The sequence below is a fragment of the Talpa occidentalis genome, unplaced genomic scaffold (assembly GCF_014898055.3).
Source record: "Talpa occidentalis isolate TD23 unplaced genomic scaffold, MPIMG_talOcc4v2.1 talOcc4.10, whole genome shotgun sequence".
In the NCBI taxonomy this organism is placed as follows: Eukaryota; Metazoa; Chordata; class Mammalia; order Eulipotyphla; family Talpidae; genus Talpa; species Talpa occidentalis.
The window spans coordinates 49,167,081-49,190,433 of record NW_023600993.1 but is presented as its reverse complement, the minus strand read 5'-3'; the positions used below and the strand labels follow the sequence as shown (position 1 = coordinate 49,190,433).

The following is a 23,353-nucleotide window of genomic DNA, read 5'->3' as shown; positions in this document are numbered from 1 at the left end:
TTGGGTCAAGTTCAGGTATCCTGATGGGAAAAAAAAAATGGTTAACTGGAATGGGAGTAAGGAAGGTTTCTCTTTCCGGCCTTATGCCATGTTTTCCAGTGTTATTCAAGTTTTTAACATTTGGTTAATTTTTTTAACTTTCTCCAGGGTCAAGTCCAGTTCATATCTTTCTCAACTGCTTCCATGTTTGACTGCTATAAACTCTTTCCCACCCAGTAAAAAGAATTTTATTTTTAAACAAAATTCACTCCCTGCTGCATATTTCCTGAACAAGTCCTCAGTGTCTATCCACTGCTTCGAAAGACAAAGACCAATTAGTTTAACCCACCAGATTCTAGGTCTCAATTCAGTTTTATTGAAATATAATTGATGTTCAATACTGTGAAGTTTAAAATGTGGCACAAAATGATTGACATACATAAATTGCAAAATGATTGCCACAGTAAGTTTAGTTAGTATCTTTACTTCACATAGTTAACAAAAAATTATTTTTCCTTGTAATGAGAGCTTTTGGGATCTACTTCCTTAATAATTTTCAAATATGTGATACAGCAGTGTTAATCATAGTCATATTGTACATTATAACCCTAAGTACTTACTTATAATTAGAAGATTGTATCTTTTGACCCATATCACCAAATTCCCCTACTCCCTCTATAAACACAAATCTAATATATTTTTCCATGAGGTGTATTTTTTTTTTAATTCCACATGTAAGTGAGATAGTATTTGGCTTTGTTTGACATTTCACTTAGCATAATGCCCTCAGGGTGCAACCATGTTTTCTCAAATAGCAAAATTTCCTCATTTTGTGGCTGAGCAACATTCACTTTATTTACACACACACACACACACACACACTGCATCTTTATCCATTTATCTGTCAGTAGACCTTTAGGTTGTTTCCAAGTTTTTGCTACTATAAATAATGCTACAGTGTACATGGGGCTACAAAGATCTCTTTGACATAATGATTTCATTTCATTTGGATATATATCCAGAAGTAGAATCACTGGATCACATGGTAGTTCTATTTTTAATTTTTTGAAAATTAAATACTGAAAATTAAATGATTTTCAAATGTTGATCATTCATTCCTATTAGTTTTAAAATAGTATGTAGTCCAAAGATAACTATGTAGACAAAACACTATGTGGACTACTATTTTCCACAGGGGCTGTACTAAGCAAGAATGTTTCAGTATGCCTTTTTCTCCATACCCTTGCCAATACTACTGTATTTGCCTTTTCGATATATACCATTCACACAGGTGTGAGATGAGATCTCATTTGGGTCTGGATTTGCACTTCCCTAATAGTAACTAATGGTGAACCATTTCTCATTTGCCTATTTGCCATCTATGTGTCTTCTTTGGAGAAGTGTCTGTTCACATTCTCAGTTTGGATTGCTTTGTCTTATTGAATGGTGTAAATTGTATTTGGATGTTAAGCCCTTATTAGATTTGTGAATTGTAACTGTTTTCTCCCAATCAGTAAACAGGTTTTTCTTTTCTTTTTATTTATTGATTTATTAAAGATTTATATGTTTATACAGGAACGGGGGTAGGCCAGAGGTGCGGGAGGGTGAGAGAATTCACCAGGGACAGAGCATGGGAGCAGAACAGGCAGGCAGACCGAAAACACTGCTGAGAGGAGCAGGGATGAGACAGGAGAGGTCTGCCGCACCATGTGGGTATCTCCCTGGCTGGCCGGGAATCAAACCTGTGCTGCAGAGGCTGCAGACAGTTTCACAGTGCTGCGCTCAACCCGCTGCGCCACCAGGGAGGCTCTTTCTTTTAATTTTTCTAGTGGTTTCTTTCACTGTACAGATTATTATAGATAGATGGAGATATATACGTATAGAGGAAGTAATTTATGAAAAAAAGTAGCCAAGAGCGTACAATGGGGAAAGGAAAGTCTCTTCAAGAAGTGGTGTTGGGACAACAGTTCAACCACATGCAAAAGAATGAAAGTAACACCCCCCCACCCAATAGCCTTATACACAAAAATTAATTCAAAATGGATTAAGGACTTAGTTGTATGACTGAAACAATAAAATACAAAGGAGAAAACCTAGGCATTATGCTGCTTGACTTGGGCCTTAAACATGTCTTTGGGTGGAAAATTTAACAAACAAGATAGTTATAAAATAAACACCTATTTAAAGGGGGAGCTGTGGGACCTCCTTGGTGGCTCAGGGGTTAAAGACAGCACTATCAAGCGATGCCCAGCCACTACAGCAGGAGTTTGATCCTGGCAGCCCAGGGAACAACCCACTTGGCAAAGCAGATCTCTCCTGACTTGCCCACTGCTCCCCTCAGCAGTGTATTTCAGTAGATCTGCCTGTTCTGTTCCCCACTCTTGCTGGTGAATCCTCGCATCCCCTCCAACACTGGCTTACACCCCTGCTCTTCTATGCATAAATAAATAAATCTTTAAAAGAAAATAAAGGGATAGCTGCAATTTGCAGTCTCAATATTGCCAGGAGGTTATGTAAGGCCAGTGCTGCCAGAACTTTCCACGTTTTAGTGAAATCAATAACAACCTTGATCTAATGTAATAGCTCTTGATTTTCAAATGTTGGTCATTCATTCCTATTAGTTTTAAAATACTATGTAGTTCAAAGATAACTATGTAGACAAAACACTATGTGGACTGAATTCAACTGAGGGGCTGTATATTTTGATTCCTGGTATAGTTAGCTTCAAAGAAAGTAAAATTTCATTTAATATGTAGACCCAAGATATTTTTTACTAGTGTTGTTATTAATGTCTGGGTTTAACTCAAATTTATTTGTGATCAATTAATGGTTCACCCTAGCTTTCACTTAATCATAATAAATCAAGGTTTTGTAAAGGAACAATTAGGCAGAAGACAAGATCTATGGAGCAGTCAAACAGACCTATTAAAAGCATGAATTTGTAAACACTAGCTTACTGGCCTTTTTGATGATGACTTAAGAGAAAGCATTACCTAAAATGAGTAGTGTTATTTTCTTCAAGACAAATTATATTTTCATGGACATAAAGCTTTTTTCCTAAAGATAAGTTGCACCCAGTAAAATCTGTTTGTTTCTCTAGAATCCATCAGTCATTTCAGCCCTGTTCGTATTACAACTACTCAGTACATAGGTACTAAAAAGCTATGTAGAATGAGTGCGCTGACAACAAATGAAAGGGTAATTGAGGGATGATTACAGTGCAGAACCACTAAGGCTATCGTGGAAAAGATGTGAACATTATTATATGGCATACCAAAGCATTTCCAAATCATTGCATATGTTTTTAAATACCCATATGAAAAGGTATTGATTTGAGCTTTTGTGCAATCCAGAGATTGTTTTCAGAAATGAGAATATACTCACCACTCCAAACCATGATTTTCTGGAGAGGCTTAGATCTCAGGTCTCTTTTTTTTAATATTTTATTTTATTTTATTTATTTATTTGTTTGTTGTTTGTTTGTTTATATAAGAACCGGGATACAGGCCAGATGCATGGGAGGGTGAGAGGATTCACCAAAGACAGAGCTGTGAACAGAACAGGCAGACTGATCGAAACACACTGCTGAGGGGAGCAGCAGGCAAGATAGGAGAGGTTTGCTCGCCATGTGGGTTGCTCCAAGGTCGGCAGGGATTGAACCAGCACCGCAGAGGCTGCAGACAGCTCCACAGCGCTGCGCTCAACCGCCTGTGCCACCAGGGAGGCCCCTCAGGTCTCTTTTGACTTTGCATTGTCAAAAGCTACACAATGTGTTCCTCTCCCCAGAAAAATACATATCTAGACTACTAATGTTAAATGTTTTATCAACATCCAGTATCTTTCTTCCAGAGTAAGTTTTGCTGGCCTTTTCCCAGCTCCCTTCTTTGGAGAGCTTTTGTAGCTTGTCACAGTTGGGATTTTCCAAGTGAAGAAGTGTGAGGCCTAATGAAAGCATGTATCACAGGAACCTTTTTTTAACCAAATTCTCTAATATTCAGGCTCTCAACTTGAAGTTATTGTACATAGGAATTATGTTATCACTGAATTGAAGAGATCTGACTATACTGATCATATTAAGGAATCATTTATGAATCCTCCTTCCATTCTCCCAAATAAGAAGTTTCACCTTTAAGCAGAAAGTAGACTCTATTTTTCAAATATGAAAACCAATTTTTGAGGGGAAAACATATTTTCCCCTCAAATAGAATTGCATTCTGAAGATGACTGTTTTAAACAAACTTGGTTTCATAGTGTTTTGGTCAAGCTCATATACATAATGGTTCATTCATCTTTTTTTTTTTTTTAATGTAATAGTCTACAATTTTGCTTTCTGGGAATTTTCATGTCAAGTCATACACAAAATATATGTATACGATAACAGATTTATTTATGATCTGGGTGCTCCCAATGGGGAAGTTTGTTAAGGACTAATATCCCTGTATACTTTTATTTCCAGTCCATTTCCTGGCTGGGAAGTTAGGGCTAGGACTGCCTACTTCTATTAACATATGTTTATAGATCATGTCCCATAGCAAAGAGCGATGATAAAAATCCTTTCAATGTTGTTACTATTTTCAGTGAGATTCTTTTATATTAGTGTATCAAATGTAAACTGCTATATTTAAAAATTAGCTTATTATCACCCTGAGACTGACATTTTCGGTGAATAAAAAGTTTTCTAAAAAAGATTTATTTATTTATGCATACAAGAACTGGGGTCTAAGCCAGAGGTGTGGGGTGGTGGTGAGAGGATTCATCAAAGACAGTGGGGAGCAGAACAGGCAGATCCACTGAAATACATTGCTAAGGGGAGCAGCAGGCAAGACAGGAGAGGTCTGCTGTGCCATGTGGGTTAGCTCCTTGGCCTGGGATCGAACTTGTGCTGTAGTGGCTGGCAGTAGCTTGATAGCACTGTGTCTTTAACCCCTGCACCACCAGGGAGGACCAAATAAAAAGTTTTAAGTAAATATTCATTTTTCATGTCGAATCCAGCAATCTTACAGACCCCTTCAAAATACATTATACAACCCTATATTCTTTGATGTTTGTCACTTCACATAGATTTCCATTTGGTAAGTGGGTCGGTTTTCTCTTTATAGATAAATAGCCCAGTGACAGCTTGAATAAGGCAAATAGCAGGTGCTTGTGAATAAATATTTTTGGATTTTTTATATTTAATAATTTTTTAAATTATTAAATACACAATGAAAATGGATGGGAAAGGTAAAAAGAAAAGGAATATCTAGCATAAAGTTCTCTTATTGACTCTGTTATTCACATTTCAATGCTAAGAAAAGTCCCAGATAGGTTTGTTTGACACTTTACCTGAAACAACTTCTTCTATAGTTGTTAGAGGAACCACAACCTCATGGGAAATAATAACAATAGTAATAATACTAGTATGAATAATTAACCTTCAGGGATTTTTACTGCTATGTTTCATTTAAAATATGCATATTCTCATTATAAAAACATAGTAGTCAATCTTATAAACCAATAAATATACAAATTAAAAATACAAAAAAGTAGAGTAAGTAAACATAAGGGTGACATATCTATCTACTCTTACTTAAAATAATCACTCTAATGAAAAAAATCTTAACACTAGAAATGAAATAATATAACCAGTTATTTGTTTGGTATGCTACAGTATGGTCTCATAACTACTAAAATTTGTTAATAATTTCCATATCCTCCTCAGTAAAGTATAAAATTATTTCAACATCAATATTTTCAGTAGGCAGGTCTCTCTGGTCACACAGGTGGTTGGGTGCTGCACTGTGAAGCTGACTGCAGCCTCTGCAGTGTGGGTTCCATCCCAGCCGGCCAGGGAGAAACCTTCATGGTGCAGCAGACCTCTCCTGTCTCACCTGCTGCTCCCCTCAGCAGTGTATTTCTGTCAGTTCACTTGTTATGTTTCCACTCTGTCTCTGGTGAATCCTCTCACCCTCCCGCACATCTGGCCTGTACCCTGGTTCTTGTATAAATAAATACATCTTAAAAAAAATATTTTCAGTAGGCAAGTACATTTTCTCCATAGGTTACTCAATATTCTCCTAAAGTAATGCTCCTTTTCTCTCCTTCTTTTACATGATCATTATCATGAGAGGTGGAGCGAATGGCAATCCCTTCACTTTCCATCTCTGCAAGTTTCATTACTTTGAACACCAGTGCCCTGGACTATTGTTTCTCTTCACTGAACTACTTGCTTTTCACTCTGGACACATTATCTCCCCAAGTGGGTTGGCTTTGGTGCATCCTCAAATATAGAGGTTCTGTAATTGATTGCTTTCCTTTGTAATCATATAATAATCATATAATGTAATCTATAGCCAATTGCTTTTCTTTTTTTGCACTTCCTATTTGTTGTGTGTCCTTCCATTCCATGGAAAAATATTGGCTTTAATATCAGTCAAGGATCATAGGGCTTGAGATGCTGCCTGTATCTCAAAGTTTGTGCTAATTGCAGGTATGATACTACTGTACTTGAATACTAACACTTTAGCCATGCTGCCCTTAAAGGTCATTCTGTACTTTTAAGCTCACAGAAACTGAAAATAAGAAAGTTTTCCTAATTGTGCACTATCTTATGGAATTAAAATCTATATTTACAGTGTCAGTGCTGGAAATGAATACACTCACTCAACTAAAATTTGTGAGAAACAGTAATGCAAGAGCAGTCATTTGTTACCTTCTTTACCCACTTTTTCAGTCTTTTATTTATTATGAGGTGATTATTATATAGATATTAGGGCCAGAAACCATGGCAGAAGCTAGAGAACAGAAATATTGGAAAAGTAATTCAGTAGTTTCTGTCTGAAAATTATGATTAACTTTCCAAATAAATTCATCAGAGAGCAGCCTGAAGATCTAAGCCCAGTTTACCTCATATTTCGTTATCGGGACACTAATTAAAAGCCATCAGTAGTATTTCATATGCATTAATTTTTGTGTAAATTTATGATTTTGTACTTGCTGGAATTAGTAATACTGTTCTGAGCATTTTATAGGATTCAAGAATTGATTATTAAATATTCAGAGCCCTTCAAACCTATCTGCTCTTATTTGTATTTGGATATTAATAAGCAGACCACCTAGACTGAATATCTTCTGTTGCCCCTCTGCATCCTTTGTTCACCTTTTTACCTGACGTTTCTGTCAGGTAAAACAGTGATATGAGTTTCCTTATTCTCAGACTTCCTTTTGAGTTCAACAGTTAGAGGCCACAAGGGGAGAATGATGAGGGAGAAGAAAAAGAGTTCTGGATATTTATTTGTCTTTCCTCTGAGGTTACTTGGCCTGCATTTTTTCTAAACTGCCCTAAGAGTAGACTTCTCTGTGTGACTCCCCTTCCAGGTAGTAGGACTGCTCTACAACCTTGCAGTCTTAGTTATGGTAACAGCTGTGCTGTCATTATCACCGTATTCCTGCAATATCATTTTTGTAAATAGTTTTCTATAAATAGCTTTTTTGGTAAATAGTTTCAGTAAAAATAACTCTCCTCTAATTCTAATTTATGTCCTCTGTTTCCTGTCATAAATACTGATACACCAACTCACCAAATATAGACTTGTGTTTATTATTTAGTGCTAAATATAGCTTATATTAATGATACAATTATATTAAATATGGTCATCTTAACAGTGTAGATTTTGTGAAATATTAGCAGAGTTTTGCCCTCTGAGAATCATTTAGTAACAGATCAGGCATAAAGTACTCAAAATTAAACTTAAGTGAGAGATAAGCAAAAGCTTAAGAAATTTGGAAACTCAAATCAAGACCTTCGAAAAGTTTGTAATAGAATTCTAATTAAAAAAAAATCATTAGGTGACATTTGAGATTAATTTTCATGAAGAAGCTTAACATTCCTTATTAAGACATCATAGTGAAGTGATTATAACCAGTGACAAGAAGAGGAACTTACAATGAGGGAAGTAAATGCTTTAATGAGATCATAGAAGAACCACGAGTTCCACTCAAATCTGGCAGTGTGGATTTGAACAACAGGATGTCAAAATTTTTTTCTGAATGAGAATGTCTGCTTCCAGAAAGATAAAATAGATGTATTTTCCCTATTCTTCCCAATAAGTACAGTTAAAAACCCTGGACGTTATAAGTTAAACAAATATAAGAAAACTCTGAAAATATAAAAAAGGTAATAAAACCAGTTGCAGAACATAGATTCCAGAAATAACATCATGAAGAATTCTCAGAGTTTTATTTTTGGCTTCACATATCCCAGATTTGGATATATGAAGAAGTAAACAACTCAGATATGACAACAGATGAAACAAAGCAAGCCCGACAATAGCCAGCATTCTAGATGAAAGAGCAGGAGAGGAAAGCCATATGAGACAAAAAAAAACTACTCTTAAAAAATAACTGCTCTGTTTCAACCATAAACTACACAAAAACTACATACTCATTCTCATCTAGTGATAAAGAATGTCCTACTTTTCCCCTACTGAGGTGATAAGGAGAGCCTTAACACAGGTATCAACAGAAAGAATAGATAATTTGGATTTTATCAAAATTTAAAACTTGCTTTGCTTTATGACACCATTAAGGACATGAGAAGATAATCTACATGTATTCCAATCATGCAAGTGACAGAGGGTTATTATCCAGAACACACAAAATACACTTTCTTTTTTTTTTTTTAAATAATAAATTTTATTTTTATATTCCCCCATACAATTGCAAACGCCCCATTCTGACCCCAATCCTTCCCCTCCCACCCCCCACCCCCCAAAAAGTGTCTCTGGTTCATAGTTTTTTGTTGATTTTGATTTTCACTTTCTTATATTCATTTTCCTGGTCCCTTATTTAAGTTTTCTAGATTCCTGCTATGAGTGAGACCATCCGGTATTTTTCTTTTTCTTTTGGCTTATTTCACTGAGCATGATCCCTTCCAGCGCCATCCATGTTGCTGCAAATTGCATGTGTTTATCTTTTTTGAATGCTGAGTAATATTCCATGGTATATATGTACCACATCTTCTTGATCCAGTCATCTATTTTTGGGCATTTGGGTTGTTTCCAAAGCTTAGCTATTGTAAACAGTGCTCCTATAAACATAGGGGTGCAGGTGCTCTTTGGAATTGATGTTTCTGTGTCCTTTGGGTAAATACCTAGGAGTGGGATTGCTGGATCATATGGAAGCTCTATGTTTAGTAGGTCCAGAAATCTCCACACAGCTCTCCATAGTGGTTGGACCAGTTTGCACTCCCACCAACAGTGCAGAAGAGTTCCTTTTTCTCCACACCCTCGCCAACATTTGTTGTTGCTAGTTTTTTTAATATGTGCCATTCTCACTGGTGTGAGATGGTATCTCATGGTAGTTTTGATTTGCATTTCCCTGATTACAAGTGATGTTGAACATTTTTTCATATGTCTGTTGGCCATTTGCATTTCCTCTTCAGAGAATTTTCTTTTTAGCTCTTCTGCCCATTTTTTGACTGGATTATTTTCTTTGTTGTTGCTGAGTCTCATCAGCTATTTGCAGATTTTTGTGATCAGTCCTTTATCATTAGTGTTGGGTGCAAAAATGTTCTCCCAGTTGGTGGGGTTTCTCTTTGTTTTTGTTATTGTCTCTTTTGCTGTGCAGAAGCTCTTTAATTTGATGTAGTCCCAGCTGTTTATCTTTGCCTTCACTATCACTGCTTTGGGTGATGTGTCTGTAAAGATGTCTTTGATGTGCAAATCCCGTAGTGTTTCGCCTGTATTTCCTTCTATGTATTTTATGGTTTCAGGTCTTATGTCTAGTTCTTTAATCCATTTTGAGTTGATTTTTGTGTATGGTGTGAGGTAGTGGTCAAGCTTCATTCTTTTGCATGTAGTGACCCAGTTTTCCCAGCACCATTTATTGAACAAACTTTCTTTGCTCCAATGCATAGTCTTTGCTCCATTATCAAAGATTAGTTGACCATAAATCTGTGGGTTTATTTCTGGATTTTCTATTCGATTCCATTGGTCTGTATGTCTGTTCTTGTGCCAATACCATGCAGTTTTGATGATTATGGCTTTGTAGTATAGTTTGAAGTCTGGGAGTGTGATGCCTCCATTTCCTTCTTTTTTTTTCAGTAGAGCTTTGGCTATTCGGGGTTTTTGGTGATTCCATATGAATTTCATCAATAATTGTTCTATTTCTTTGAAGAATGCCATTGAGATTTTCATTGGAATAGCATTGAATCTGTATATTGCTTTTGGTAGGATGGCCATTTTAATAATGTTTATTCTTCCAATCCATGAGCAGGGGATGTCTTTCCATTTCTTTGTTTCTTCTTCTATTTCTTTTAACAGTGTTTTATAGTTTTCTTTGTATAGGTCCTTTACCTCTTTTGTTAGATTTATTCCCAAATATTTGATTTTTTTTGTTTCAATAAAAAAAGGGATGGTTTTTTTGATTTCTTCTTCTTCAGATTTATTGTTTGTGTGTAGGAAGGCTACTGACTTTTGCGTGTTGATTTTGTATCCTGCCACTTTACTGAATTGATTGATGAGTTGAATTAGTTTTTCTGTGGAGTTTTTGGGGTTCTCTATGTATATTATCATATCATCTGCAAAGAGTGATAGTTTGACTTCTTCTTTTCCTATTTGGATTCCTTGGATGTCTTTCTCTTGTCTTATTGCTCTGGCTAGGACTTCCAGTATTATATTGAAAAGCAGTGGTGAGAGTGGACATCCTTGTCTTGTTCCAGATCTTAATGGAATTGCTTTCAGCTTTTCACCATTGAGAATGATACTGGCTGTTGGCTTGTCATAGATGGCCTTTATGATGTTGAGGTATGTTCCTAAATTCAAAGAATTTTTTAATTTCTTCTTTGATCTCCTCGTTAGTCCAGTGGTCTTCCAGTAGTGTGGTTTTTAATCTCCATGAGGTAGGATAGTTCCTTGCCTTCTTTTTATGATTTATTTCTAGTTTGATGCCTTCGTGGTCAGAAAAGATGGTTGGTATTATTTCAATCTTGGTGTATCTGTTGATGTTTGTCTTGTGCCCCAGTATGTGATCGATCCTGGAGAATGATCCGTGTGTGCTTGAGAAAAATGTGTACTCCGTTTTTTTTTGGGTTTAGTGTTCTATAGATGTCTGTTAAGCCCATATGCTCTAGGTCCTTATTTAGAGCTTTAGTTTTTTTACTTATTTTTTGTCTTGTTGATCTATCCATTGTTGATTGTGGTGTGTTGAAGTCTCCCACTATGTATGTGTTTTCTCTGATGTCTGTTTTCAGAGAGGACAACAGTTGTCTGATATATTTTGGTGCTCTTTCGTTTGGTGAGTATATGTTAATGAGTGTTATTTCTTCTTGAAGTATTGTCCCCTTAATCATAATGTAGTGACCATTGGGGTCTCTTTTTATTTTTTTGAGTTTGAAGTCTGTTTTATCTGATATAAGTATAGCTGTTCCTGCTTTCTTTTTTGGCCCATTTGCTTGTAGGATTGTTTTCCATCCTTTGACTTTGAGCTATTTTTATCTTTTGTAGCTAAATGTGTTTCCTGGAGACAGCAAAAGGTTGGGTTTTGTTTCTTAATCCAGGCTGCAACTCTGTGTCTTTTTATTGAAGAGTTTAGTCCATTTACATTTAGAGTTAATATTGATATGTTAGCATCTGTATTTGCCATTATGTTTGTCTTTCATTTGATTTTATTTATTTATTCTTTTAATAACTTTTTTTTTTTTGGTCTTCTTTCATTGTTATTCGTCCCTCTGAGGTTCTGGCTTTAGGATTCCTTGTAGTATTTTTTGGAGTGGGGGTTTAGTCGTAATGAAATTCCGGAGTTTCTCTTTGTCTGGGAAGGTCCATATTCTTTCTTCATGGAGGAAAGAGAGCTTTGCGGGATAGAGTATTCTTGGTTTGCATCTGTTTTCTTGAAGTCTGTTGACTATGTCCTTCCACTCTCTCCTTGCCCGTAGTGTTTCTTCAGAGAAGTCTGATGTCAGCCTGATTGGTTTTCCTTTGAATGTTATCTGTTTCTTCCCTCTTGTCAGCTTCATTATTTTTTCCTTGTCCTGGATTCTTGGGAGCTTTACTATTATGTGTCTTGCTGTGTTTTTCCTTTCGTCGTGGAAGTTTGGTGTTCTTCTTGCTTCTTGTATATCAATTTTCAGCTCCTTCTTCGCATTTGGGAAGTTCTTTTCAATTATCTCCTGGAATATTTTCTCTGTTCCTACATCTCTCTCCTCTCCTTCTGGAATTCCTATAACTCTTATATTTCCTTTCCTCATGGAGTCAGATAGTTCCCGAAGTCTTTCTTCATTCTTTTTCCTTCGTACTTCTCTTTCCTTTTCTGTTTTGGTTCTTTTTATTTCTGTGTCTTCACGAGTACTTATTCGTTCTTCCATTTCATCTATTCTGCTTTCATTGCTTTTCCCAGAGTTCTTTAGTTCCTCCATTAATTCTCTGATCTCCTGCATTTCTTTTACTTCCCTCTTTAGGGACTCTATTTCCTTCTTCTGATCTATCACTTTTTTAATCATGGCAATTTTAAATTCTCTTTCTGGAAGGCTCAGAAGTTCTTCCAAGTTGCTGTCGTTGCAATCTGGGGAGTGGTTTTCTTTTTGTGGTGTGCTTCTTTCCTGAGGAGTTGTTAGGTTGCGTGTGGTTCTTCTACTCCCTACTGTCTGTTTTCTAATTTGTCGTATGCGTTGGGACACTGTGTTGCTCGGACTGACTGGCATCTTGGGTGAACTTCTCCACTCCCCTCTGGCTCTTCCAGGAGCCATCTCTGTCTTCTGGGGGAGCTTTCTGCTGGTTTTAGGCAGTTTTTACTGAAGAAATGTCCCTGTTCTAAAATGGCGAAGTGGGATGCAGTCCCTGCGCCTCCGGTTTCAGGCACACTCTTCTGCGCCCCCGGTCTGCCCCGGACGTGGGTGCCTGCTCCCTCTGTGGGCTCAGACTGCTGGTCGGAAGGGGCCTGGCTTGGGCTAACTTCCCGGCTGGCCACTGGGTCCTCCAGAAGCCTTCTGCCCTTTTCAAGCAGTCTTAAGAAATTTCCTGTTCTATGGGGTGTTAGTGACTTTTTTTCCTGGTCGCTAGGTGGCGCCAGAGATCTCTCCTATTGTCCTTGGGGGGCTGTTTTTCGCCCCTCCCACCCCGTGGGACAGGGAACAGAGCGGGAATGGTAGGGTAAACCTCAACAGCTTTGGGGTGCTGTGTCTGCCTTGTGCCCCACCGTCGTGGAGAACCCACGCCCCGAATTTTCGTGCCCCGGGTCTCAGTTCAAAGCCCTCAGGTCCAGGACGTGGGCTGTAGCCCAGTTCAGTGGCGCGGGAATGGCGCCTTTTGCACCGCTCTGGTGCCTGGGCGCCTGGTTCCTGCTTACTCAGGGAGGGACCTTCACCTCAGTGAGGACCGCCGCGCGTCTCCCCGCAAGCCTAGGTCGCAGGCGCGGGTACCTGGGCAGCTGCGATCCAGGTCTGCATTTGCTTTTCAAGCGTGCCGCCAAGCGCGCAGTTTTTCCGCGCAAGCTTACCGGCAGCCCGGGCTGTGTGCGCGTCTCCCGGGGTCTTTGTTCTTCTCTAATGGCGCCCGGAGCCGTTCGCTCACCGCCGCGGCGAATCCTGCAGGGTTCACCTCAGCTCCCGTTCACGGGGTGTGGTGGCTGCAATAGTTCCTTTCCACTCCCAGTCCCGCTTGCTGCGTCGTTTGTTCTTGTTGGTCGTTTTTGTTTGTTGTTTTTCTCCTCTCTGCCGGTCGGAGAGTGCCAACTCTGTGGGCGGGGGAGGGGAGCAGGGTTCTGCGCTTCCCTCCCTTCTAGTCCTCTTTTATGGCAACTTTCTTCTTCGGGCAGTTTGCTGGAGTCACCCGTTTATCTTCCGTGTCCCGGTTCTCACTGGGACCTGCCGCTTTTCCTCCCTATTAACTTTTTTTAATGGGAGATCTTACTCGCAGCGTCTCCTCGCCGCCATGTTGCTCCGCCCCCCCAAAATACACTTTCAACTCAACAACAACCCAATTAAAAAATGGGGAGAGGATTTGAATAAACAGTTTTCCAAACAAGACATACCACTGGCAAAAAACACATGGAAAGCTATTGAACATCACTCATTATCAGAAAAATGCTAATCAAATCCATAATGAGATACTATTTCATTCTTACAAGTATAGCTAAATCAAAAAGATATTAGAATAAAGACAATAACAAGTTAAGGATTGGGCATGGGATTTCTCATACATATATCTATGACTGGTGAGATGGTAAAATATTAAAGCCACTTTGGTAAGCAGTTTGACAGTTCGAGAATTCCTTGAGATTTCAAACATAGAGTCACCATATGAGTCAACAGTTCTAGGTATAGACCCAAGAGAAACATATGCTTACACAAAAATTTGTACATTAATATTCATAGTAGTCTTACTCATAATAGCCCAAAGGGGGCAAACAACCCAAACACCCAACAACTGACAAAATGAATAGGCAAAATGTGGTGTGTTTATATGATGAAATGTTATTTGGACATGAAAAGGAATACAGGAAATTTGAAAACATTGTGCATCATGAAGTCACAAAAGGTCAAATGTTATATGATTCCATTTATAGGAAATGTCCATAATACGAAAATTCATATAAATGGAAAGTAGTGTTGCCAGGGGCTAGATGGAGGAACAAGTAGTTATGAGACTTCTTTTTAGTGATGTGTACTAAAATTAATTGAGCTTTTACAATTTTGTGATTATACTGAAAACCATTGAATTATATACATTAAAAGAGTAAATTTTATGGTGTCTGAATTATGTAATGATAGACTGTTATTTATAATATAAAGTGAAAGAAAAGAACAAAAAGGGGTTATAGTAATATTGGATAAATTGAACTCTGGATAGGGAAAATTAGTAGGGACAAAGTGGAACAATATATATGATGCAAATGCTAGTTCACTAAAAAGACATTGTTATCCTAAATAAGAGTGCACCAAACAACACAAACACGAAATATGTGAAGCAAAACTGATGAAACTGAAAAAAGGAACAGAAAAAAATTACAATTATATTCGGAGACTTCTACAGTCCTCTCTCAACAATTGATAGAACAACTTTGCAGAAAATCAGCAGGGAGGTATCAACATCATTAAAGAGCAGAATCTAATTAATACAGATAAAACACTTCTCCCAACAACAATACACATTCTGTTCAAGCATTCAGAGAAAATATACCAACATAGACCAAAATCTGGGCCATGAAATAAACCTCAACAAATTTTAAAAAATTGAAATCATGCAGAGTGAGTTCTCAAACTAGAAATGAAAAATAGGAAAATCTCTGAACACTTGGAAAGTAAACAACACATTTCTAAAAAATCCATGGGACTGGAAAAGATTGAGTCTCAAATCAGCAATTCTATAAGAGCAAATTAAGCTAAAAGTGAGCACAAAGCAGGAAATAGTAAATACAAGCACAGAAAATTAAATGCAGAAAATAATAGATAAAATCAATGAAACAACTAAAATGTCCCTTTGTACATCCATGTCATGAACTACCTCTTAGAAATAAAAAGCAATTAAATATTGATAAATGTAACATCTTGACTAGAACTCAGGGACATGATACTGAGTGAAAAAACCCATCTTACTAGTTCACATGTTTTATATTTCCATTTATTTAAGGTTCTTGAAAAGACAAAATTACAGAGATGAGTGTTTGTAGGTGTTAGGAATGGTGAGAGACGAAACAAAAAAAGGTCCACCAAGGAATTCTTTGCAGTTGTGGAATGTTTCTGTTTCTTGATTGTGACAGTGGTTGCACAAATATACATATGTAATAACGTGGCGTAGACCACATATAACTATGTTGTCAGTCAATTTTTTGATGTTGTTGCTATACTGTAGTTAGCTGAGATGTAGGCAATGGAGAAACTGGGTAAAAAGAACCTCTCTCTCCTATCTTTGTAACTTGTGAATCTATATTTATTTCAAAATTAACATTTTTAAAGAAAGTTTGCTGGATGAATTTACTTTTACCATTCTAGGACCATGCATGTTTATTATTTATAAATGCCCATCTATGAATAGTTTGAATATTTACTTTTAAAAAGGGAAGCATCAGACAACCTGTTTTTCAATTAAGGCTTATCCACATTTCATCTTTGGGACTTTGGGAAAGTAAATTAACCTTTTCGAGGCTCCCAATGATTTTTAAATAAGTATTTGATAGGTTTTGTATTCGCTAATGTGTTATGCATGAAATTAAAGCAAAGTTAACCTGCTATGCCCACAGAGTACTTGGGAAGACCTGGGGATATGCTACTGTGATTTGCACCTAGTAAGTGCTCAGCAACTATTTGCTGGATTTAATTGTATTGAACCATAGATAAAGGTCGTGTGTATATTATTAAGAGATGTACAATATGAGATATTACTATAATATCTGTTAGGATATTATATTACTATAATATCTGTTAGGATGGTGTTCATCCTAACAGAATCAGTCTTGCTAAGGCAGAGCTCAACAAAATGATGCTGGCTTTGGGTGATATCAAAATTAGCCATGAAGTTTGTATTTGGGGCCATGGTCAATGCCATCCAGGCTTCCTCTGCCTGGGATGTCTATAGTGGATGTTGCTGATGCCAAAATCCTCTTCACTAGGAAGGTTCACTCAGTTTCCACCTGCGATGAGTGTTGTTGCTAAGGCTAACATTTACCTTCTTCACCAGGAAATTCTCAGCAAAGAAAATTATTCTTACCTGGTAAGTTTCTTTCTGACTCTGGCAGATGCTGACAGTAAATGCCTCAAACAGGGCACAAAAGGCTGGTCTCCGGCCTCCCTGCTGGCGCAAGGGGTTAAGATGCAACCTGTGAAGCTATCCTCTGCCACTGCAGCACGAGTTTGATCCCCAGCCAGGGAGATACGCACAGACCTCTCCTGTCTCGCCTGCTGCTCCCCTCAGCAGTGTACTTCAGTTAGTTTGCCTGTTCTGTTCCCTGCTCTGTCTGTGGTGACTCCTCTCAACCCCCATACCTCTGGCCTGTTCCCCAGCTGTTGTATACATAAATAAATAAATCTTAAAAAAAAATTAAAAAGGCTGGTCTCATGCTTCAAAGTGAGACCTCTTCTCTGGTGCAGTTTGTGTTGTGGGGCTGCTTCTGGGATCAGGAAGCTCGGTTGCAGCTGAGACCATGGCTTTCTTTAGCTCTTTCCCCTACCTTGTTCTTTCTCTTTCCCTAGTTCCATTTTTTTGTGAGTCTTCTTAATCAAATACAGGCTTCTGAGTTTTTCACCAGGCATTAATCTTCTCCTTTAGGTGACATTCTGGTCCCACCCTGGTATGTTTTTGAGTAGCCAATTCCTTTTCACTGGGATCATGTTACTGCACCAGAAGAACTCTAGCTTAAATGTAGATTTGCTTTTAAGTGGGAGTATTTTTCCCTTAGTATTTGAAGGCAGGTGCCTTTGTGACTGCTCTACAGAAGGGTTTCTTATTGCTTGGTCCTGAAACTTTATGTTTCTCTGTAGAGGTCTTTTTTCTGTTCTGCTTGAACTTCAGATCCAGGATGACTTTCAAATCTCATTGCTTTGGAGGAACAAAGTGATTAAGTCCAATAAATAAAGAATCTCTGATGCTAGAAATACAGATTTGAGGGTACCTCCCCCTAGATAGGTTATAAAGTCCCAGAATTGTGCAGTGTACTCTTACTTCCTTTGGTGCTTGCATATGTTTGATTCATAAGCATCATGGTCTTACTTCTGAATGCATGTTCATGCATATATGTGTCACTGGTAGACCAGAGTCTGGGCCACATGTCATCACCAAATACCAATAGACAGGAATTGAATCTTTAAGGTGTGCTTTTATCAGACAGTCAGCAATCTGGAAGACGGAATTTAACACCTTAAAGAAACTGCCTTAATATTTCATTTCCAGCTGGCTTTTTATAGTGAGTTGAACAAAGTTCAGCAGTAAGCAGGCCTACACTGCTGCCAGCAGACTGTGATGTCCAGCCTCTGGAGCTCCTTATCATTCTCCTGGACAGCTGGCGTCAAGCGCGTGCCAGTGTGCTAAGGCTGGTCTTCAGATAGCCTTCAGATAGCCTCTCTGCACTCTTCCTGATGTGTCCTAGGGCTGGAATATAATTCAGAGCAGGAAGGCCATAGATAATATGTGTGTGCAGATTTCCTACTATCTCGCACAGTGTCTTACCCGGTCTCCCCCTGTTCTTAGCCCCATCATATGGACCTACAAGTTCATGGACACACATGTGTGTCCACATATCTTTGTGAAACCAGACAAGTACATCAATGGCTGAACCATAGAGATCTTGTCAATGTCTCTGAGCCCAATTGTGCTAACCACCTCCGTGGAAGAGCAATCCCTTCAATGTGGAGTGAGGTAATTTTTTTGAAGTAGGGAGGGAAGGAATGATCCCCTCTGCCTGATGAAGTAAAAATCTCCCCTGTGGTTTACTGAATAGACTGATATATATATATATATGTATATATATTATATATTATATAATATATATAAAATATATATATGATATATGTGTGAATATATATACATGTGAATGGATTATATATAAGAGTATCTATTTCTGGCTAACAGGAAAGAACATTCCTTTCACTGTTTTTAGCCATGTTTATAGAATTTCCATTAAATTATCCTAATTGCAGAAAAAAATATACTTATAACCACTAGTGTTAAATTTCTTCAAATTCAAATATTTTTATTTTAAATTTACATGGAATTTCTATTATACACTTTAATATGTGCATGTTTGCTAAGTTTTTAAGTTTCATGTTACATGACAAAGAATGTATAACTTTGACTACCAGTATAATTAATGTATTGGTAATTTGCTCATTAACTTTTTACTACCTTTTCTTCCAGCAATAACTAATAATAATAAGATAGTACCTCATGTTAAATTAGAAGTACTAATCCACTTAAATTAGAACTCTGTCCACGTAAAATGTACATTTGTCCCCAAAATATTTTTTTCCTTAAATACTGTTATAAAACAGTTTCTTCAGGGCCTCCCTGGTGGCGCAGTGGGTTGAGCACCGTGCTGTGAAGCTGTCCACAGCCTCCGCAGCACGGGTTTGATTCCCGGCCAGCCAGGGAGATTCCCATATGGCTCAGCAGACCTCTTCTGTGCCCACTGCTCCCCTCAGCAGTGTATTTAAGTAGATCTGCCTGTTCTGCTCCCCACTCTGTCTCTGGTGAATCTTCTCACCCTCCCATGCCTCTGGCCTGTACCCCAGCTATTGTATAAATAAAAAAGTAAATCTTAAAAAAAAAAAAAGTTTCTTTAGCTCTCTCGTTGTAGCTTGAATTGTAAAAGATTTCCAAAATGTCAGCCAAGAACTTTTTCACTTTTTACAAGCCTGTTATGCTTGTTTTGTACAGTGAATACACACAAGTGGATATAATCAGCCTACATGTTCTTTGGCAATAAATGCGACACTCGGGGATGCCTTAACAACTCTAGTATCTTCTTGTTACTTAAGTGGCCCAAAAGAGATAGCAAAACTTCCAGAAGGGTTTAACTCACTTCCAGAGAAAAATGTGGCTCACCTACTCACAAATAAAAAAATATATAGACACTTAGAGTAAATTTTATTTTTGCAATATATGCAACTATCTATTCCTTTTACTGTCCCCTTGTGAAAATTAGATATAAGTGAACATTTACATTAAGGTTGGGAAAAGAAAGCTTGTGCTCCCTCAACACAAAATCAAATCAAGGACAGTTTTTTCCCCTGGAATTTATCTGTATCTCTGCATTTTTGAAGTCTTTATTTTTAAGATGAGAGTTGTAATAAGTCCGTGTATTCATGTAACAAATATTGATAGAGGACTTACCCTGTGATGTGACAGTAACCAAGACAGACATTGCACCTGCTTTCATGACACTGATGTTTTCATGGGGAGATGGACTAAGAAAAGCTGTTACAAATTTGGGGAGTACAACAAAAGAAATTGCTGAGCAGTATAAGAATTACTCCAGATTTAGCAATGAAGAAAGATCTCTTCATCGACAGACTATTTTAGCTGACATATGAGGAAAAGAGAAGGATGAAGAGTGATTCAGGCAGAGGGAACAGCATACCTTGAAATAGGAAATAATTTGATGATAACAGAGGATGCAGTTAGTTCCAGGTAAGATAAGGTTAGATAGAGAAACAAATTCTAGATTCCAGAGACTCTGAAGTTAATGTATTTGGATGTATTCTAAATGAAAGGAAAAGCCATTGATTTTAAACTAGATCAATATAATCTCATTATTGGCCCTACATGGTGGAAGATGGATTCAAGGATATAAGTAGTGAGATAAATTGAAAAAAAAAAAAAATCTTTTAGGAGAACAGGCGACCAAGAATCAGGAATTTGAATAAGGACAGATCTAGAAAGTATTAACAAATTTGTGATATGTTGAGAGAATTGACAAAAGTTGTTGATGGCTTAGAAATGGAAGGAAAGGTAAACAGAAGAAACAAAAATGACTCCTCTTTGGTTTAAATGGCCAAGTGAATTTTGGTGTTTTTTACTAACATGGGCCAGACTACTTCTATATTTCATATTTGCAGTAGGAATACAACAGTTATTCTTATATCTTAGTGTTGTCAAGTAATGTTAATGATACAATATGCTTGCTAGTCTTTATTGTATCATAGGTATAAATTTCTGTAAGTGATGTAACTTGAATAATATTAACATCAGTTGTTTTTAAGAGTGAGAAAAAATATAAAATAAAAGTATGGGAAAGACTTCTATTCTTAAAAACAATTTTGTGCATATATCCAGCCAATGTGATACTAATCATTACTATGAAAAAATAAGCACAAGTTGATATAAAGTTTTCTTCAAGTACCCATTATGCGGTCCATAATTCGCTAGGAAGAGTCTCTGCAATGATAGCTAGAAACCTCTGAAATATATTCATAACAAAGTACAACCATAGATTTCTGTTTTATACAGGTCAGTGAAGAACCATCACTGCCGAATCAATGTATCTAACTTCTTGAATGTCTAAATTTAAAAAGAATACATTCCTGCTAAGATTCCTATCAGCTTTTGCTGATTATGTTTCATAAAAGCAAATTCTTGTATGGTGGGTTTTTAAAAGGGCCAATTTTCTGCTTCTCTTGTCTATATGAGACGTTCAGGAATTAATGAAAAAAATGCAATGCCTGTCTGATTCATAAGCATTATGGTCTTATTTCTGAATAAATTCTCACAGGTCAACTCAAAAAAGAGTTCAGGGTCAAAATCTCATCCAGTCACCTAGATTAAAAACTAATTTCTCTAAAGTATATCCTGTATTGAAGCTTTTCATGCAAATAAATAGTAAGGGCCTTATTCTCTCTTCCTTTATTAGTTGGGCATGTCATGAATTTGAACAGAACATTTTGTTCTGTACTCTAATTACATGCGTTATAGAGAAAAATCTATTCCTTGCATACATATCATTAGAAGCAGCTTTGAGAGTGGGTTCTATCATAGAACTCGTCACGGCAGTTCATTGTAATATTGACAGTTTAATCTTTTTGTTTCATACAAGATTAAAAGTCTCTTGATATCCATTTCTTCATAGCTTGGACAATGAATCCAATTGGACTCAATCTGTGTCTAAGTACCATCTTTATCGTGAAGACGGATTCCATTTTCCCAAGTATACTAGGTAATTATCTACCATTGTGGGGAAAATACTTTGTTGATAAGAAAATCCAAGAAAACTGATTTTCTAACATATGATGTTTATTCACAACTAAGTAATTGGGCAAGAGGAATCAATAGTATCTTTCAGACAAACTGACAAACCGCAGTTGTCTCTCACTCATCACCTCTTTGGCATTTGGAAAATGTCATTCTACTTGGTCATTTGGTTGGTTGGCTGTTGAAAAGTGATGGCTACCTTTAAAATGAAATGACTTTCCCAAGCCCTTTATTGGATCTCAGAACATGTCAGTAAAAAGAAAGAAAAATAAAGAAATGAAATTTGGATGCAAAGAAAAATGACCTTCACTCAAAAACTATTTATTAAAATGATAGTACAATGCATTTCATCTGAGAGGTGGCAAGTCACAAACAAGAAATATGGGTAACTGTAGAACTGTTGAAATTTAAATTATGTGGCAGCTTTCCATCAGAAATGCAACAGTAATTTAGAGTCAGCCTCTTCCACTGGATTTATGTCTCAGTAAACAAACAGACTTTCTTGGTTGTGGTCAGCTGCAGGAAAAGATTCATGTGCACTGGAGAGGTTGTTGGGGAGTTGATGTGGTCTATTCCTCTTGTTCCATATACTTACATATTTCGCCCACATAATATTAATATTAATTCATAATATGATTGAGAGTCTGCCCATCGCATCAGAATGCTGCTTTAAGCACAGTGGTGCATTGGAAGGAGGAAGTGTTTTTCCATTTTTTGTAGTACTTGGAAATACCTAGTTTTTTTGATTTTTGAATCACATCATGGGTGTTATTTCACAATCAATATGATTTTCCTGTAAGTGCCTAGAACTTTGCAAATAAGAACATGCACTGTCAATAAAAATGAATAGAGTAGAATTTTGAATAAAATTTGAATAAAATAAAACAGAATTTTGAAGAAGTGGTTTTGAATATTTGGGAAGTGCCTTTGGTACTTTGAAAGGAACAGCAGATAGTTTCCCTTGTCCTCTGTCTCCCGTAAGGTGAGAGAAGACATTGTTTATTACTCATTTTTTTAAGATTTATTTATTTATGCATATAAGAACTGGGGTACAGGTCAAGGGTATGGGAGAGTGAGAGGAGTCACCAGAGACAGAGTGGGGAGCAGAACAGGCAGATTGACCAAAACACACTGCTGAGGGGAGCAGCAGGCGAGACTCTCCACTTGAGAATTGCCCTGGCTAGTGGTGAATTCAACCCATGCTGCAGAGGCTGCATACAGCTTCACAGCGCTGCGCTCAACCCTCTGCGCCACGGGGGAGGCCCCTTATTACTCATTCTTAATCAACACCATAGTCTTCACTTCTGAAAACGTGAGATGCTGGGAAACTTTTCTTGGAGTCTCAGGCTTTTTAAACCAAAGACTTAGAGGCAGGTTATGAAGTTGCAAGTTAGGCTATGGAAATTTGTCATCCAGTTGTTTTTTTTTTTTAATATTTTATTTTATAAAATTCTTACACATTTTTCATGTTTGCACAATGTATGCATTTTCATTTTGGTTATATTCCCCATACAATTGCACCCCCCCTTATTTTGACTCTAGTTCTTCCTCTCCCTCCCCCACCATAGTGTGTCTCTGGCTTATAGTTGCTTGTTGATTTTGATTTTTACTTTGTATTGATTAGTCTTTTTCCTGGTCTCTTATTTAGTTTTCTTTGCCCAGATAATTCTAAAGAACTGATGATAGTAGGCAGTCCCATTAACCCTGTCAGTGAAGATGGT

At 37.3% G+C, this 23,353-nt stretch overlaps 1 protein-coding gene across 4 annotated transcripts in view; it reads left to right on the top strand.

Annotated features, from left to right (window-relative positions):
• Positions 1-23,353, top strand: part of SUCLG2 (succinate-CoA ligase GDP-forming subunit beta) — a 458,258-nt gene that overhangs the window by 330,547 nt on the left and 104,358 nt on the right. For all 4 annotated transcript variants that reach the window (XM_054695429.1, XM_054695406.1, XM_054695410.1 and 1 more), the window contains one exon: positions 21,511-21,597. In XM_054695429.1, coding sequence (XP_054551404.1) covers positions 21,511-21,597 — 87 coding nt within the window. The remainder of the gene's footprint in view (positions 1-21,510; positions 21,598-23,353) is intronic.